The 19,289-nt window shown below is 46.2% G+C and overlaps 1 protein-coding gene across 4 annotated transcripts in view; it reads left to right on the top strand.

Annotated features, from left to right (window-relative positions):
- The window catches only part of ROPN1L (rhophilin associated tail protein 1 like), a 114,107-nt gene extending 95,759 nt beyond the window's left edge, over window positions 1-18,348 (top strand). For all 4 annotated transcript variants that reach the window (XM_040353389.1, XM_040353386.1, XM_040353388.1 and 1 more), the window contains 2 exons: window positions 2,366-2,541; window positions 17,704-18,348. In XM_040353389.1, coding sequence (XP_040209323.1) covers window positions 2,366-2,541; window positions 17,704-17,770 — 243 coding nt within the window. In that variant the 3' untranslated portion in view covers window positions 17,771-18,348. The remainder of the gene's footprint in view (window positions 1-2,365; window positions 2,542-17,703) is intronic.
- The last annotated feature ends 941 nt before the right edge of the window (window positions 18,349-19,289 follow it).

Raw genomic sequence — 19,289 nt, 5'->3', positions numbered from 1 at the left:
GAATCTAGCCCCTTGTATATACACTCCAATCTTCACTCTAGCACAACACTTGCTTGAAGACTATTCCTGCTCAACACCTCCAGCACATCACTTGCTTGTACTTCCAGGACCAACTAGCACAGGTTTAGGCCTGACACTGGCTTAGCCAGGCCTTGAAAGTTCCCTTTGCAAATAGGGACCTGGGATCCCTATGGTGTAGCAAAATATGACATTCCTTGGTGTTAGTTGTCGTACACGTGGCTACTGCTCCCAGTACCACCTCTTCAGGCCCTCTCAGCCCTCCTGGCTGCAGCTGCCTCTCTCTCCTGCCCATTTTTTCACAGCCCACACTTCTAGTTCTATAACCATCCCAGTCTGCTCTCGCCCAGTCCTCCCAGGCATGCCTCCCCAGTCTTCCCGACTGTACATCACTCACCAGCCCTCCTGGCTGCGACCTGTTGTTCCTCCCTGGAGACTTGCCTGGCAGTGCTCTCTCCTGTTATCTTCTTTCCTTGCTCCCATGCCTCTTGTCCAGGACACCTCCACGTGTTCTTAGAAGGTCCCCGTCCACACACAAGCCCGGGGTCAACCTACCCCCCCCCCCAGACTGGGGAGCTCCCTCCAAGGCCACCGACAGCCTAGCACTTCATCTCCAGCTTCCTACCCGAACAACTCTACCCCAGATGAGCTGACCCTAGGTATTTAAGGAGGCCTGCCCCCCTGCCAATCCAAGTTGGGGATTGGTAAAGGCTCCTTAGCACACCCCAAACAGCCTCACCTCCCCTCTCCACCTTTCCACAAAAACATTCTATAAAGAAGTGGGAGGTCTTAACGATGCTGCTTGTGAGTCACCAGCTCTACACTGGGCCACTCCCAACCCAGATCAAAACAAACAGGCCCAACTACCAGCTAGGCCTGCCTAAATTTGCCTACTCTGCAAAAAAAATTATTTACATCTATCTAGCAACCTAGAGGGTGCTACACTTACCTTCTCAGTGCACTGGTATTGCAGAGCGGCCCAAACCTCCTCTTGACTTGGCGTTCCTATTGAGAGGTTAGATGATTGACGTCTGGTGAAAAACTTCCCATGGCGCATAAGGCGCGTCACCAGTTTTCCGTAAATAGACGACCTGCTCTATATGGTGCCTGCGCAGTCAGCTCTACACGGCAGGCGCAGGCGCCGTATAGACCCGACTCGCAGGTCGGCTATTTACGGAAAACTGGTGACGCACCTTATGTGCCATGGGAAGTTTTTCACCAGACGTCAATCATCTAACCTCTCAATAGGAACGCCCAGTCCCGCGGGAATCAAAACCCGGAAACCCGGGGGGGAAAATAACAATATAACGGTATGTACGGCGAAAAAAAAAAAATACCAGCATACTGTACATGTTGTTAGTATGCTGGATGTAATGTTATATAATTTTAGGGTGAACCTCCACTTTAAGGAAAAAGAGGGGGTGAAAATGCACTGGACTGCATCAAAAACACACAAAAAATGCATCAAAGCGCACATGCAGAAAAGCATCTGGAACGCCTCTGCACTGCTTTTCTATGGTGTGTCTAGTGCGTTTTTTTCTACATCAAAAAACACATGGAAAGTAGGTTATATGGTTTCCAATGGCAAAATTCACATCAATGCAGGCCTTTCCAGTTACAGAAAAAAAACGCAGTAAAACACATAAAAAACAAACTGGGCCCCTGTACAGTGGGAAAAAAGCATCTGGAATGCATGCGGAAACACATCAAAAATGCACCGGAACGCATGAAAAACACATTAAAAACGCATCCGGAGCAGATCTGGAGTGCATTCCCTGTACAGTGGGGAAAAAAGCATCTGGAATGCATGCGGAAACACATCAAAAATGCACCGGAACGCATGAAAAACACATTAAAACTGGGCAGGTAAAAACACATCCGGAACAGATCTGGAGTGCATTTTTGAGTCCCAGCCCTTACATTCTAAGCATGCCATGAATTTTCATAAGTGCTTGTGCTCTCAACCAAACTGTCAAGCCACCAAATGACTGGTGTAATACCTGATCACATGTACAGCACCATAACTGCAGATCTAGCTGAGCTAGGTTAGAGAAGTAGACCACACACTACACATGTGCAGAGTTTGTATGACCCAGAGAAGCCCACACTGAGCACAGCTGGAGCAGGCAGAGTGCACTGTGCATATACTCAGTTTGACTGGCATGGAGCAGCCACTAGAGGGAGCATTACTATTATGTTCAGCCCTGAAAATCTAATAATTACTGCACACATAGTACAATCATTCAGTTATAAAACAAAATATTGTTTCCTTTAATTGATGGTAATATTACATGTGTTTACTGTTTTTCCTCTGCACACACAGACTTCTATTTTTTCCTCTTTGCAGACAGTTTCTATGGCACTGAAACATACCTGTGAAATACTAACAGAGGACCCAGAAGGTGGTGCTGCTCGTATTCCTTTTGAGACATTCACATTCCTTTATAAGTATCTTGCCCAGGTTGATGGAGATATACCAGATACACAGATAGAAGAGGCAATTCTTGCTCTGCATACTGAAGCGTAAGTAGAGGATTCTTTTATTATACCATAAGAGAAACTCAGCTAATTAACAAAATATAAAAATGAATATTCGCTAAAGCAGTTGTATCCTCCACTTGGTGATTTGTACCTACAGGTTAGCCTATAATAAGGCTTACCTATAGGTAAATTGAATATCTCCTAAACGTAGACCATTTAGGAGATATTCACCCTGCGTGCAGCTAGTGACCGGGAGGCAGTGCAGACTCTTCGTTCTACGGTAAGTACTTCATAATGAGCTAGTATGCAGTACATACTAGCTCATTATGCATTTGCCTTACAGTTTGTTTGTTTTTTTGTTTTTTCTCAGGGCATACAACCACTTTAACTGGCTGCTTTAGCATGCACTGTATGCAATAAACCACATCCAAAGGCATAATTCATACATTGGGATAGCTATAACCAGGGCTTTTTCTCTCAGAGAAAAGGTGCAGGTACTCCCCTCTTTTTAGTCACCCTTTGTCTCCGCCCCCTACCCACCTCTGAGCACTGTCCCTCGGTTCCACTCCCAACCTACTACCCTACTTAGCAAATACAGAATCAAATATATCTTTATGGTGTTAAGTAGTTTGTATGGAATTAGTTAACCATTTCAATACAGGGCACTTATACCCCCTTCCTGCCCAGACCAATTTTCAACTTTCAGCTCTCTCGCCCCTTTGAATGCCAATTACTCATGCAACACTGTACCCAAACAACATTTTTATAATTTTTTTTTCACACAAATAGAGCTTTCTTTTGGTTGTATTTAATCACCGCTGTTTTTTTGTGACATAAGTGAAAAAAGAGCGAAAATTTTGAAAATAAAAATACTTTTTTTTTTTAGTTTCTATGATCAAATTTTGCAAATAAGTCATTTTTGTTCATAAATTTAGGCCACAATTTATACTGCTACATATTTTTGGTAAAAAATAACCCAAATAAGTGTATATTATTGATTACATCTGATGTACTAATGGGCTACCTCTCTCTTTATTGAGGCCCTGAAATGTCAGGAAAGTGCAAATACCCAAATACCCATACCCATAAATGACCCCTTTTTGAAAAGTAGACAGTCCAAGGTATTTAGTAAGAGGCATGGCAAGTTTTTTTGAAGTTGTAATTTTTCCCACAATTCTTGGGAAAATTAAGAAATTATTAAAAAAAAAATTATTTAAAATTTTTACACACAATTATCATAATAAGTTTTTTTCTCACACACAGCATAGACTTTTACACATCCTGGTCACATAGGCAGGCACAACATGCAGGGAGCATGGTCAGGCGTTCTAGGAGCATCAATTACACATAAAATTTCCGCGTACACACGATCGGAATTTCCGACAAGAAAAGTTCAATGTAAGCTTTTTGGTCGGAAATTCCGACCCTGTGTAGGCCCCATCGGACTTTTTCTGTCTGAACTTCCGACAGCAAAAATTTGAGAGCTGGTTCTTGTCGGAAATTCCGATCATCTGTATGCAATTCCGACGCACAAAAAAACATGCATCCTCTGAATCAATTTGACGCATGCTTGGAATCATTGAACTTCATTTTTCTCGGCTCATTGTAGTGTTGTACGTTACCACGTTCTTGACGGTCGGAATTTCAGACAACTTTTGTGTGACCAAGTGTGACCTATGCAACACAAGTTTGAGCCAAAATTCAGTGGGAAAAAAATCCACGTTTTTCTTGTCGGAATTTCCAATTGTGTGTACGCGGCATTACACTTTTGAAAGCCCTGGAGCACCAGGACAATTGAATTACCCACAAAATTACCCCATTTTGGAAAGAAAACACCCCAAAGTTATTCTATATTCTATAAGTATAAGGCATAATGAGTCTTTTAAATGGTTAATTTTTTCCACAAGTCTTTGGAAAAAGTGGAAAGAAAATTAAAACTTATTTTTTTCTTTTTACACAAAGTTGTCAATTTATATGATGTTTCTAACTCAAAGCATATACATAGCAAAAATAACACCCCAAAATACATACTGCTACTCCTCCTGAGTATGGTAATACCACATGTGTGAGACCTTTACACAGCCTGGCCACATAGAGAGGTCCAACCTTGAAGTAATACCTTCAGGCGTTCTAGGAGCATAAATTACACATCTAATTTCATTCCTACCTATCACACTTTTGAAGGTCCTGGAGCACCAGGACAGTGGAATTACCCACAAAATGACCCCATTTTGGAAAGCAAACACCCCGAGGTATATTTTATGAAGCATAGCCTGCAGATAAGTACTCATGTAATCTGATGGGCTGCATATAGGTACTCGGATACTCTGATGGGCTGGTGACGGGTACTTGGTTACTCTTATGGGCTGGTGACAGGTATTCGGGTACTCGGGCTGGTGACATACTCAGGTACTCTGATGGGCTGGTGACAAGTACTCAGGTACTCTGTTGGGGGGTGACAGGTATTGGGGTAATCTGATGGACTGCAGATAGGTGCTCGGGTACTCTGATGGGCTGGTGATATGTACTTGGGTACTCTAATGGGCTGGTGAAAGGTACTCGAGTACGCTGATTGGCTAGTGACAGGTACTTAGTACGCTGATGGGCTGGTGACAGGTACTCGGTATGCTGATGGGCTGTTGACAGGTACTAAGGACATTTAAAAGCAAAATCGAAGGATGAGGTAAGTGAAGGAGGACTGCACTAAGGTAAAGGAAGCTATTTAAGGATTTTTTTTTACCTTTACAACCCCTTTAGAGGAACAGCCATCCCTTACATGCTCTTTGTTTGAAAGTTCATCACAAAGGGACACGCACAAGGTCAAACTGTCCCCTAGAAACCACTTGGGGAGACGCAGCCTGATAGCCCCGTAGTTCCAGGACATTGACCGGACACTCCAGAACGCCCCCAGCCGGAGAGGCTGGCATCCGTCGTGGCCACTGTCCGATAGCACGGCAAAAATAATTTCCCAGTCCCAAGTACCGGAGATGTCAGTCACCACACTAGGGAGGACCTGACCAGGCGACTTCACCCAAATCTGGTAATCCAGAGACGAAGGGAGCTTGTCCCAACGTGACAGAATCTCTTTCTGTAACACTCGGGTGTGGAATTGGGCATACGGAAACGCCTCGAAAGAGGCTACCATGGGACCCAGAATTCTCTTGTAAAGGCGAAGCGACGACCACTGCTCGGTCGCAAACCGCTGCACCGCAGATTGCAGTGTCTGGAGTTCTTCCGACAGGAGAAAAAAACTTGCTTCTGAGGAATCCAGGACCAACCCCAGGCATTCCAGTCGCTGGGACGGTACCAACATTGACTCCTGGACATTCAGTAGCCACCCGAATCCTTTGGAGGGGCTGGCAGATGATGAACCCATCCTCTCCTAAGTCTGAGCTTAAAGAAGCTCTCAGGAGAAAGTCGTCCAGGTATCCCACAATAGCGATTCCGCGCTGCCTTAGCAGGGCCAGAATCGGAGCGAGCACCATTGTGAAAACTCGTGGTGCCGAAGCCAGGCCGAAGGGGAGGGCCACAAACTGAAAATGGTTCTCTTCAACCGCACAACGCAGAAATCTCTGGTGTTATGCGCGTATGGGAATATGCAGGTACGCGTCCTGAGTACTCAAGGACGCCATAAAGTCCCCCTGATGGAGAGCCGCCACTACAGAGCGAACAATTCCATCCTGAATCTTTGCACTTTGACAAAAGAGTCAAGGGCCTTGAGGTCCAGGATTGGACCCGACCCCCTCCTTTTTTGGGGACTACAAACAGATTGGCGTAAAAACCCCTGAAACTGTTCCCTGAAGGAACCGGTATAATCACTTCCCCGACCAGCAGATCCTGACCAGCCCCTGACAGGGCCACCTGCCGTACCGGAGGAAGCTGGAGGCTGGAAGGAAAAATCTGTTTGATGGACAAGAGAGAAACTGTATCTTGTACCCCGAGGAAACTACCTCGCAAACCCAGCGGTCGGAAAGAGGGATCTCTACCGAGCCGCGCATCCGTAAAGTCGGCCCCCCACCCGAGTGTCTGGCGGGGGCAGACCTACATGCAGAAGCAGGCTTGTCCGCAGGCTTGTTGGGCTTGCGGTACCAGGTGCGCCTTAGCACCCTGGAAAACATTTTCCTGCCGCACCTGGGGGGGCGAAAAAATCAATCGCTTGGGGGAGGTAAAGGAGGGACCCTGCTTATGACGAGGCTCCTTATCCTTCCCAGATTGCAGGAGCAGAGTGCTCTTACCCCCTGTAGCATCTATAATGATGTCATCCAGGGACGCCCTAAAAGGCCGTACACCCTTCAAGGGTAAGACCTCCTGAAGACCTTTTAGAGGTTTGGTTCGCAGACCAACACTTTAGCCACACAAGGTGGCATAGTACCACCGCGTAGGCGGAGGCCCAGGAGAGCAAAGCGTATCCAGGGCCAATTCACAGACAAACTGCAGGCCCTGCACCAACTGGTCAGCCAGGCCCACCCAGAGCTCAGGAGCATTATGCGCCTCCAGCTCCTGCAGCAGGGACTTTTGCCCGCTCGGTAATTGTCTGTGACACTAGAGCTACGGCCAAAACCGGTCTCAATGCTGACCCCACTACTGTGAACATGGAGCAGGCCACAGCCGCAGCTCTCCTATCTGTGGGGTCCATAAAGGCGGGAGCCCCTTCCACAGGTAACGTGGTAGACTTGTTCAGTCTGGACACAGGGGGCCTGCTAATGGAGGACTTTTTTTTTTTTTTTTTTAAGTCTTCCTCAAAAGGATTTCGGACCGCAAAGTATTTTGGTATACATTACTTGTATAATATTTTGTCCAGTATGGAACACAAGGAAACACTTTTTGCGGTGCGGGGCGGCTTGCGGAACCCAAAAGGGACCGGCATCTCTGATGTCTCCGCCGTCCTCAACTTTTTGAGAATCCCGCACTGTAGTGATAAAAGCTCCAACAAAACGCCTAAACAAGCGCTGACCCTGAGCAGAGTCATCCTCACTGACCGTGTGGGCTAAGCCTGCAACATCTGACATGAGCGGGCTTTTGCTGCGCTATTCCAGGCACTAGAGGCCAAGACTTTTCCAAGGTGGCCGCCGTATGAGGTAAAAACAGCATTCGGGCCACAAGAAATTGGCCGCCGACCTATGTAAACCGCGTCCGCTGCAAAATGGCGGCTATACACGTGTAAAAAACACAGTCACACAGCAGAAAGACACAGCCCAGCACATACAGCACTCCCCTAACAAAAAAACAACAGCACCTCACAGTACATGGTCCCCAGTAGTGGCAAAAACCCAGGAGGGCCCCCCCATACAGCTGCCACCCAGCATGGGGAAGGAGGGAGAGGAAAGCAGGGCGGACTCTCATTCGACCTCCCCAGGGAAGCACCAGCCATACCACCTTGCCAGGGCAAGGGGCCACTACTTACCCGTCCTGCGACACCGGCTGGAGGCATTCCGGACAGAACCAACGTCCGCTAAACGGCATAGCTGTCGGCCAGACACACTGTGACAAAGCCATAGAGACCGGTCATATGTTACTCACCACCACGAAGGGAGGCTTTACTGCGGTGGTCAGTGACGTGCTCGCCCCCTCCTGGGAACGACATCTGTGCGTCAGGACGCTCGTGCTACGTGTCTTCAAGGAGGTGTGAATTACTGGGTGTGCAGCAATGCATACTGGGAAATATAGTTCTTACATGAACGAGCGCCGCAAACCAGGAAGTGAATGAGAGAACAGAAACTAGAACGCCGGAGGTGATATAGATGAAGGAATTTAATAGGTATTTACTCGTTTTTTAACACAATCATTACACTATTCTGTCTGTCTACCTTGAAGACATTAATTTTAGGCAAAAAATTGTTTTCCTTTACAACTCCTTTAAACTCAAGCAAAAAAAACGTGAGTCTGTATAAAAAATAAAAAAAACACCAAAAAAGAAGAAAAAACAAAAGCAAAACATGTAATCAGTGTTCTATTAAAAATAAGAAAATGTATGTATGAATATATATTCGTGTCTAAAAAATGATGCGTGTCTGAAAATCCACACTATATTTCTCCAAATTATTTGTATCCAAGCATAACAGATGACAGTATAGTCCTCTTCTTATATTTAACACCATATAGTGACTAATCCTTTCACCACTTATGTACGAGATCACTCACCAGTGTTTAGTGGCTGGTATTAGATCAACCAGCAAGCAGGTATTTCCCTTTGCAGGGTACAATGATCGGTAGCTCTGTTAAGCCTCATACACACGATCAGACTTCCAACTGACTTTTTTTTGCACCGAAGGGCGTTGTCCGTGAACTTATGCATACACACGCATACATACGGCAGGACTTTTTCAGCAAACACGAACTTAGTGACGTAATAGACGTACTACGTGGTTTTTCTGCTCTTTACTGCCACCCTTTGGGCAACTTCTGCTATTGTTGTCTGATCTTTAGCATTGGTTCTGAGCATGCGTGTTTGGACTTTGGACTTTAGTGCGATGGACTTGCGTACACACGATCGGATTAGCTGACGTAGGACATTTGTTGCCGGAAAGTTTGTCTGTTCTCACAGCTAACATTTTTCCAATGAAAAAGTTTGTCCGATGGAGCATACACGCGGTCGGATTGTCTGCAAAGACAGGTCTGTCTGAGGTTTGTTGTCAAAAAGTCAGATCATGTGTACGGGCCTTAAGGGTAGATATCCACACTCCTAATGCTCCATGTAGTTGTAATCATCGGCAGCAGACAGGCTTTGCAGGGCGCAATAATTTGGGGATCTGTGATTGATGATCCCAAAGATCCTCTACTGTCACCGATCAGTATCTCCGATGTTTAGTGGCTGGTATTAGATCAACCAGAAAACCGATATTTCCCTCTGCAGGGTGCAATAATCTGTAGCTTCGTAAGGGTAGATATCCACACTCCTCCACTCTTAATTATCCATGTGGTTGTGATTATCGGCAGACAGACAGGCTTTGCAGGGTGCAATACTCTATGAATCAGTAATTGATGATCCCAAAGATCCTCTGCCGTCACCGATCAGTATCTCCTGGAAAATGTAAAGTAGTTGAAAAAAAGCGCATCGTAGCATAAAATCCTTATTTTATTACACTCACACGTGAAGGTGTCTACCGACACAGGCATATATGCATGAATTTATGTGCATGCTCACTCTGGATCTGTCAACACTCCAAGCAGCATACACTATGTACGTTTCGTTGTTGGACGTCTTCACAGGGCACTCCACTGTAGAATGTACATAATTCTGGGCACAGGTGCACTTTAAGCCACAGAGTCCTCCTTATGACAAAAGTGTGATAGCAAAAACTGGCCTGGCTTGATCACCAGTGTGAGAAAGCTGCAGCAGTAAAGAACAGCATATTAATTTAGTCTATTGATTGGATCCTCGAAGACTTGAACCTGTAGCCAGAATCACCATTCTATTGTTGAGTCAAGACACTGATGGATCTACTACAGGTGATAATTACTACTTCTTTACTAGGGCTTTTTGGAAGTAGTTATAAAAGTGTCAGAGTGACTGACTAAGGTTTTTTTTACACAGATACGCTCTGCGCTGTTCAGCACAGGCTCTGCAAAAAGATCTCCTGCAGAATGGGATTAGAACAAAACAGTTGTCCCCTTTGTGACACCACAGTGGGGAGGCTATAGGCAGTTTGGCCAATATATTGTGACTCCCTACTAACAGGGAATCTCCATCAAGGAGGGGGCAGATCCAGGGGGGGCAACAGGGCAATTGCTTCCCCCAAGAAAATATTAAAGACTCTGAGGTGGAGCGTGCCCAGGTAACCAGAGCTGCAGTCGGGACAACTCGCAGCCATTCTAAGCATAAATGACTGCTCAGAAACCTCGGGACTGCACTCTCCGCCCCCTGTACCTCCCCCAGCAGTATTTAAGCCTCTCTCCTGCAGGCTGCTGCTTGAGTGGGCGGGATGAGGATGTGCCTTTTCCCAGAGAAGACGCTTGTCTGGAAGAGGAAGATGTGTGCAGCTAAGCATAGGGAAGCCGTATGAAAGTTCCTGGAGGTGAGCTCTGCAGTGCTAGCTCTACAGTGTGGATTTGTTTACAGGCACCTCTATGCTGAGTCTTCTGAGTCACTGCAGCTTAGCATAGAGGTGCTGTTAGCTGAAAAATCAGATCTTCTTTTCATGACAAGTGAGAAATGTAACTCATTAAAGGATTATGACTGTCCCCCAGTGTATGCTCTCCTGATCCCCCCCAGTGTATGCTTTCCTGATCCCCCAGTGTATGCCCTCCTGATCCCCCAGTGTATGCCCTCCTGATCCCCCCAGTGTATGCCCTCCTGATCCCCCCAGTGTATGCCCTCCTGATCCCCCCAGTGTATGTCCTCCTGATCCCCCTCAGTGTATCCCCTTCTGATCCCCCCCCAGTGTATCCCCTTCTGATCCCCCCCAGTGTATGCCCTCCTGATACCGCCAGTGTATGCCCTCCTGATACCGCCCTCAGTGAATGCCCTCCTGATCCCCCCAGTGTATGCCCTTCTGATCCCCCCGTGTATGCCCTCCTGAATCCCCCCCAATGTATGCCCTCCTGACCCCCCCAGTGTATTCCCTCCCAAATTCCCCCCCAGCGTATGCCCTCCTGACCCCCCCCCCAGTGTATGCCCTCCTGACCCCCCCAGCGTGTGCTCTGTTCCCTGCACACTGCCCTAAGTACTACTGACCTCTGTACACTGTATTACACATCAAATTCAGTCCCGTAAGTAACACCTTATTTTCTGGCAGTGCCCCTCCCAAGACTAGACTCTGGATCCGCCTCTGCATCAGGGTCCCAGATGTCTGATGCGTCTCCTAAAAGACAATCAGGGCTCTTCATATCCTCAAACGCATGGGAAACGTCCTCTTGGACACTACATTCTTCTTGTGTAAGCCAAGAAGAATTTTACACTCAAATGTCTTCAAAAGATCAGCTAAGAAAGTTTGGACTTGCATTCCTCCCGTTTCTTTACACCCTTCTGATTCAGAGTCTTCTGGCTGGTCAGATTTGCAAGAGGAGAATGCACCACAGGAAGATTCTTCCTCAGATTTGGATAATTTGTTTGTTCAATAAGGTCCCTCTGTCACAGTGTCCCTAAAAATAAAAGACACCATTACAGAAAGAGGTGAGTAAAGTGTATAGATGCATTTGTATAGTGAGTGCATGTCAGGCAGAACTATAGTTAAAATGGTTCTAAAGCCTTAAGATTTTTCATCATAATGCATTCTATGCATTAAGGTGAAAAACCTTCTGTGCTGCAGTCCCCCCACCACCCCTTGGGCCAGATCCACAAAAACCTGGCGCAACTTAAAAAATCCCATTTAAGTTACACTGCCTTAAAATTTCTACCTAAGTGCCCGATCCACAAAGCACTTACCTAGAAATTTCAGGCTGTGTAACTTAAATCCGGCCGGCGCAAGGCGTTCCTATTCAAATGGGGCGAGTCCCATTTAAATGAGGTGCGCTCCCGCGCCGGCCGTACTGCGCATGCGCGAAGTTACGTTACGCCGAGTTTTGTGGATCGCGCCGGGTAAAAAAAGTTGCGTCGGGAAAAAAAAAATGAAAAAAAATTGACAGCGTCGCTCGGCATGCATTCCTGAGAGGGAGAACTCCATGCCAATTTTCAAATAAAAAACCGGCATGGGTTCCCCCCCCCCAGGAGCATACCAGGCCCTTAGGTCTGGTATGGGTTGTAAGGAGACCCCCCCCCTACGCCGAAAAATCGACGTAGGGGGTCCCCCTACAATCCATACCAGACCCGTATCCAAAGCACGCTACCCGGCCGGTCAGGAAAGGAGTGGGGACGAGCGAGCGCCCCCCCCCCCTCCTGAGCCATACCAGGCCGCATGCCCTCAACATGGGGGGGTTGGGTGCTCTGCGGGCCCCCCCACCCCAGAGCACCCTGTCCCCATGTTGATGAGGACAGGACCTCTTCCCGACAACCCTGGCCGTTGGTTGTCGGGGTCTGCGGGCGGGGGCTTATCGGAATCTGGGAGTCCCCTCAAATAAGGGGGCCCCCAGATACCGGCCCCCCACCCTAAGTGAATGGATATGGGGTACATCGTACCCCTACCCATTCACCTGGAGGCAAAGTGATAGTTATTAAACACACAACACAAGGGTTTTTAAAATCATTTATTAGTCTGCTCCGGAGGCCCCCCTGTCTTCTTTAGCTCTAATACCAGGGGGGGCTTCTTCTTCCGCTCTCCGGGGGTCTTCTCCGCTCTCCGGGGGGTCTTCTCCTTCCGCTCTCCGGGGGGGGGTCTTCTCCGCTCTCCGGGGGGGGCTTCTTCTTCCGCTCTCCGGGGGGGGTCTTCTCCGCTCTCCGGGGGTCTTATTCTATCTTCGCCGCTCTCCGCTGTTGACTCGGCGCACCCCGGTTCTTCTCCAGCTGTCCGGTGCCTTCTTCTTCAGTGCTGGCTGCCTGCTATCTTCGTGTGTTAGCTCAATTACTAGCAGGCAGCCAGTGCGGTCTTCTGTGACGTCATCTTCTTCTCTTCTCTTCTTCTCCCTTCTTCCGATGTTGACACGACGCCTCTTCTCACTGCAATGATGGAAGCGCGCCTTGCATCCCATTTATATAGGCCTCACCGTCCCATCATGCTCCGGTAGGTACCCACGTGGTGGGTGCCTACCCACGTGGGTACCTACCGGAGCATGATGGGACGGTGAGGCCTATATAAATGGGATGCAAGGCGCGCTTCCATCATTGCAGTGAGAAGAGGCGTCGTGTCAACATCGGAAGAAGGGAGAAGAAGAGAAGAAGATGATGTCACAGAAGACCGCGCTGGCTGCCTGCTAGTAATTGAGCCATATCCATTCACTTAGGGTGGGGGGCCGGTATCTGGGGGCCCCCTTATTTGAGGGGACTCCCAGATTCCGATAAGCCCCCCGCCCGCAGACCCCGACAACCAACGACCAGGGTTGTCGGGAAGAGGTCCTGTCCTCATCAACATGGGGACAGGGTGCTCTGGGGTGGGGGGGCCCGCAGTGCGCCCCCCTGCCCCAGAGCACTCAACCCCCCCATGTTGAGGGCATGCGGCCTGGTACGGCTCAGGAGGGGGGGCGCTCGCTCGTCCCCACTCCCATTCCTGGCCGGCCGGGTAGCGTGCTTTGGATACGGGTCTGGTATGGATTGTAGGGGGACCCCCTACGTCGAATTTTCGGCGTAGGGGGGTCTCCTTACAACCCATACCAGACCTAAGGGCCTGGTATGCTCCTGGGGGGGAACCCATGCCGGTTTTTATTTTACAAATTGCCGTGGAGTTCTCCCTCTCAGGAATGCATACCAAATGCCGTCGCTTGAATGTGCTTTTACATGGTGTTACTAACTTTACACTTTGTAAAAGCAGCCCTAATTTTACACTTGCAAACTAAAACTTACGGAGAAAAAACGAAGCTGAAAAGCTTTGTGGATCGCCCTAAGTGCTAATTTGCATACCAGAAGCGGCATTTCGACTCGAAATGCCCCCAGCGGCGGATGCGGTACTGCATCCTAAGATCCGGCAGTGTAAGTCCCTTACACATGTCGGATCTTCTGCCTAACTTTGGAAAACTGATTCTGTGGATCAGTTCCAAAGTTAGAACCAGGGATACGACGGAGTAACAGCAGTTACTCCGTCGTATCTCTTTTGAGGATCTGGCCCCTTATTCTTACCTGAACCCAATTCGATTTGGCATCTTTCAGGGGGGAGGGGGGTGCAGATACCTGTATAATACAGTTATTTGCACCCACTTCCGGGAATTACTCCAACTTCCCTCCCCCCCCCCCACGCTGCCTTATGGGAAACACACTGGTCCCAGGAAACAGCAGGGACCACTGGGAAAGCGCTGCGCTACTTGCGCATGTGCAGTAGGGAACCGGGCAGTGAAGCAGCAAGGCTTCACTTCCTGATTCCCTCACAGAGGATGGCGGCGGAGACAGCAGAGAGATGAGCGATTACTCATCTTCTGCTGCCAACATTCGCGGGAGCGCTGGACAGGTAAGTGTCCATTTATTAAAAGTCAGCAGCTGCAGTATTTGTAGCTGCTGGCTTTTATTTATTTATTTTCAAGGGACCTCCGCTTTAAGGACTCGGCAGACCACTTTTATTAAATGAAAATAAAAGGTCCATCCAAGATTCCCAGCAAATACAAATCACAAAAAAATACTAAGCCACCTGGCTCTTAAGACTCATTCAGTCTTGGTTGTATTACATCTCTGCACTGGCCCACTCTTGGCCTCCAAACAGGGTTCTCCAGCCCCCCTGGGTTTGTTCGCACTTTCAAAGACTTCCAGACTTTCTCCAGCCCCCCTTGTCTCGCTAGCCACCTCAGCTTTCTCAACCTCCCAGACCCTTTCTTGGTCTCCCAGGCTCACGTAGCTGTCCTGACCTTCCCAGACCTTTGGGCAACAAGTCTTCCTTACAACGAATGCAGTCTCAGATAGAATCGACCAGGTCTCCTGACAGGGATCTGTCTCCAAACGGCAGCAACTGAGCACTCACCAGATCATCATTATAAGGGCTGTGTACAAGTGGACACATACTCTGCTGGTTTTCCACAGAACCCGGACACTGGGTTGAAGATTTCTTTCCACCCAAGACACTTTGAAATCACCAAACTACAGAGTGCAATCCAGGACTGTGTAATTATAGATTTCTCATCCATAATATACATCCAGAGTTTCATATGCTGCACATGTGCAAACCCAGTGTTCTTTCCCCAACCATTTTGTAATCTCACACTGTGGCAGGACCTCATACCATCACAATAGTTACTGTTATGCCTTGTACACACAAGCAGAATTTCCGACTGAAAAAATCAGACAGAAGCTTTTCATCGGATATTCCGTCCGTTTGTATGCCCCATCTGACTTTTTCCGTCAGAAATTCCGACGGAATTAGATAGAACATGTTTTCAATTTTTCAGATGAAAAAAATGTTGAAGTGTTGTACGTCACCGTGTTTTTGACGGTCGAAACTTGGTGTGACCGTGTGTATGCAAGATAGCTTGAGCGGAATTCCGTCGGAAAAACCGTCTGAGTTTATTCAGACGGGAAAACCAGTCGTGTGTACAGGGCATAAGTATTAGTCAAATGTAACAATGCATAAAATATCTATCCATAAAATAGAAATACCTGGAATTCATTTTAACCATTTGACCACCAGGTTTTACCCTAGCCTTGACTAGGCATATTTTGCTATTCAGCATTGTGCTACTTTAACTGGCAATTTCTTGGTCATTTACGCAAATGACAGTTTTCTAATTTGTTTACACAAATAGAGCTTTCTTTTGGTGGTATTTCGTTTTTTATTTTAAAAAAATTGCGAAAAAATAATCGTTCTTCAAAAATGTAGGCCAAAATTTATTCTGCTACATTTCTTTTATAAAAATAACCCAAATGTATATTATTTAGTCTGAAAGTTATAGAGTCTACAAACTATGGCAGTGATGGCAAACCTTGGCACCCTAGTAGTTTTGGAACTACATTTCTCATGATGCTCACCTACACTGCAATGTGCATGAGCATCATAGGAAATGTACTTTGAAAACATCTGGGGTTTCAAGGTTCGCCATCACTAATTTTTATATATATTTAAAAAAAAGGTTAATTCTTTATGTACCTATATCATTTCTTGAGGCCCTAAAATGACAGTGCAAATGCCCCCCAGATGACCCCTTTTTGAAAAGTAAACAATCCAAGGTTTGTTAGTTTTTTTTGTCACAATTTTTTGGAAAATTAAGAAATTAAATAAAATGTAGGTTTCTTTTTACATTTCTTTTATTTTTGGTACATAATGTCACCGGTGCAGTAGATTGTCATCATATGACTGGTATGGAGGGGATCAGGGATGTTTACTGGTGAAAGTATCTAAAAAAATGGCTTCCATTCATGACAGCTTGCTTACTATTGTGATCTGTGTTAGGCTACAGATAATCACATGGTACAGGGTGCCAATATTTTAATATTTTTTAGTCTTAAAAGTAATGGAATAGAGATTGTTAGTTTGATTTGTTTTGTGGCTGCTTGTGTGATACTGCCATTACTCTGATATACCAGTATGTATATCAGGGGTGCCCAACTGCTGATACACATGTAGCCCATGGAACCCACCGATGTGGCCTGCGGCCTCCTGCTCTAGGACGGCGGGTCGAGAAGGCCAGATTGTGTGTTGAGGATGGAGCGAGTGGTAGAGGAGGCATGTGTCTACAGTACAGAGCCAATGTTTCCTAAATAGCGCTGGCTCCCGTCACAGGCAAAGTGATATAAAATGCACTGCGCCTGGGATACCTGTAGGATACCTGAAGTGAAGATTGAGGTCAGTTTTTAATTGAAATCAAATAGCAATGGGCATATCTGTTCTCTGCATTGATTACTGTGGGCTGCTTTCAAACTAATCTGCAGGTGCAGTTACCTGCACTAAGCCATAGACTTCTGTTATTACCTGTGGGTTTGGTGCTGAATGCAGGAGTTTTGGTCTTAAAGTGTACCACACCTGCAGGATATAATAGAATTCTGTGACAAAGTGCAGGTAACCCACAGGAAAGTTGAAGGTGCACTGCACCTGCGGTGTGAATAAAACGCAGCACATTAGTGTGAAAGCAGCCTTAGGCCCCTTTTACATGATTGGTCTGATTAGATCTGCCAGTCCGTTTGGATCCCAATCGAATCCTCCATTCACCTTGAGTCCATTTACACCCGCCTACCTCCAATCTGATCCGCTATAAAAAACAGAAGGGGATCCGCCCCCTTCCGTCTGGACGAATTGGAGGGCCCATAGAGTGGAGCAGGCTGTGTCCGTGTCCACTCTGCAAATGCAGAGTGGACACGGACCTGTCATCCGCTCGCACCGCTCATTGTGGCCCGTGACTGCTAACCCAGTCACTTAAGTGGCCCTCGCTCTTCAAAAGGTTTGTGCACCCCTGATGTATATTTATCACTAATGTAGCATCTAAATGGAAACTATATTATTATATTTATTTAATAGTGGAATATATTAATGCTCGTTAAATTATAAACTGTTTAGTACAGTATGAATTTTTTAATTAGTGTTGGATTCAAATTTACCTCCTGTTTGCTCCTTTTGCTGTTGATACAGTGTTTACGCTATACAGTATATGAAACAAAAGGGGGACTTGAACCAATGGATGGAAGTATAGAAAATAAAAAAAAATTGGAATTAATGGAGCCAATGCATATAGTCATTCTAATAATATTTTTTGTTTTTGTTTTAGGGAAAAGCAAGATGGAATGATCCAGCCCAGAAATTTTTTAAGTGCACTATGTCCCCCTCTGTCTTAAATATTAAGTTGTAATATTGATTAAACACATGTGAAATATAAATAGTGACTTTGCAGAAAGGTTCTAGCAAAATAAAGATGAACAACACTGAATTGGATTAATAGATGTACAATAAATGAAATCGTAATCAACTGCTGCCAGAATTATGATGAAGATTGTACATAGTTAAATGAAATTTCTCTTCATAGAAATATCAGCACTGTCACTGCTATTTTGTTTGCAGGTTGTTAGTATCCTAGCGGTCACGCTTATCCTTCATCTTCCCTATTTTGTAAGCTTCTGACTTGGAACACCCACCCAATAAAGATATAGGTGAGCCCTTCCTCTCATTTAAACCCCCTCACATGCACTTTCCCCTAACGCAGTAGCTCTGAGCTCAGAGATTGAGAGCCCGCGCCTGTGATGGTGAAGGTGAAACGTAATATCTGCATAGGCAGTTTTTTTAGTCAACTAACCCTTTAACCACATTTCAAATGTGTTCTATTTACAGGAGAGCAGATAACAAAGGTTAGGCAGCTCAAATAATATATGAAATGCAAACAGTTATGCTAAATAAAGTAAGACCTGTTGAATCTCAAGGTATCATCAGTGCTTTTACTGAGCAGCAACTTGAACACCCCCTTGGGCAAAACAATTAAAATTTATCAGGTACACTTCACATTAGGGCCTAAGAATCCTAATTCACCAAAAACAATGGGCTAGATTCAGGTAGGGGGACGTAAGTTTGTGCAGGAGTAGCGTATGTTATTTACGCTACGCCGCCACAATTTAGAGAGGCAAGTGCAGTATTTACAAATGACTTGCTCTGTAAGTTGCGGCGGCGTAGCGTAAATCTGCCGGCGTAAGCACACCGAATTCAAATTGTCAAGAGGTGGGCGTGTTTTATGTAAATAAAACATGACCCCACGTAAATGACGTTTCTCACGAACGGCGCATGCGCCGGCCGTGAACGTATCTCAGTGCGCATGCTCCTAATCACATCGCAAATAGTCAATGCTTTCGACGTGAACGTAATTTACGCAAAGCCCTATTCGCGAACGACTTACAAACAACGTAAAATTTTCAAAATTCAACGCGGGAACGACGTCCATACTTAACATTGGCTATGCCTCATATAGCAGGAGTAATGTTACACTGGAAAAAGCCTTACGCAAATGATGTAAAATTCTACACTGAAATCGACGGAAGCGCCACCTAGCGGCCAGCGTAAATATGCAACTAAGATACAACGGCGTAAGAGACTTACGCCAGTCGGATCTTAGCCTAATTTCAGCGTATCTTGCTTTCTGAATACAGATAGATACACTGTTGTACATTCTTGCTGAATTTAGCCCATTATCTGTAGAATCCACTTTCATGATAAAAATTAGACTACAAAAAACAAAGAAATTAGAAAAACATGCTTAATAGTGCACATAAGAGCTGGTTTACACAGGGGCGACCTGGGATCCGACTTGAAGTTGCCCCAAGTCGCGTGGTTGAGAAAATCAATGGAAGTGAATGGAGCTGTCTTAATACA

Source organism: Rana temporaria, chromosome 5 (genome assembly GCF_905171775.1).
Source record: "Rana temporaria chromosome 5, aRanTem1.1, whole genome shotgun sequence".
Taxonomy (NCBI): domain Eukaryota; kingdom Metazoa; phylum Chordata; class Amphibia; order Anura; family Ranidae; genus Rana; species Rana temporaria.
Note: the sequence above shows the minus strand (reverse complement) of the source record. Positions and strands in the feature narration are given on the sequence as shown.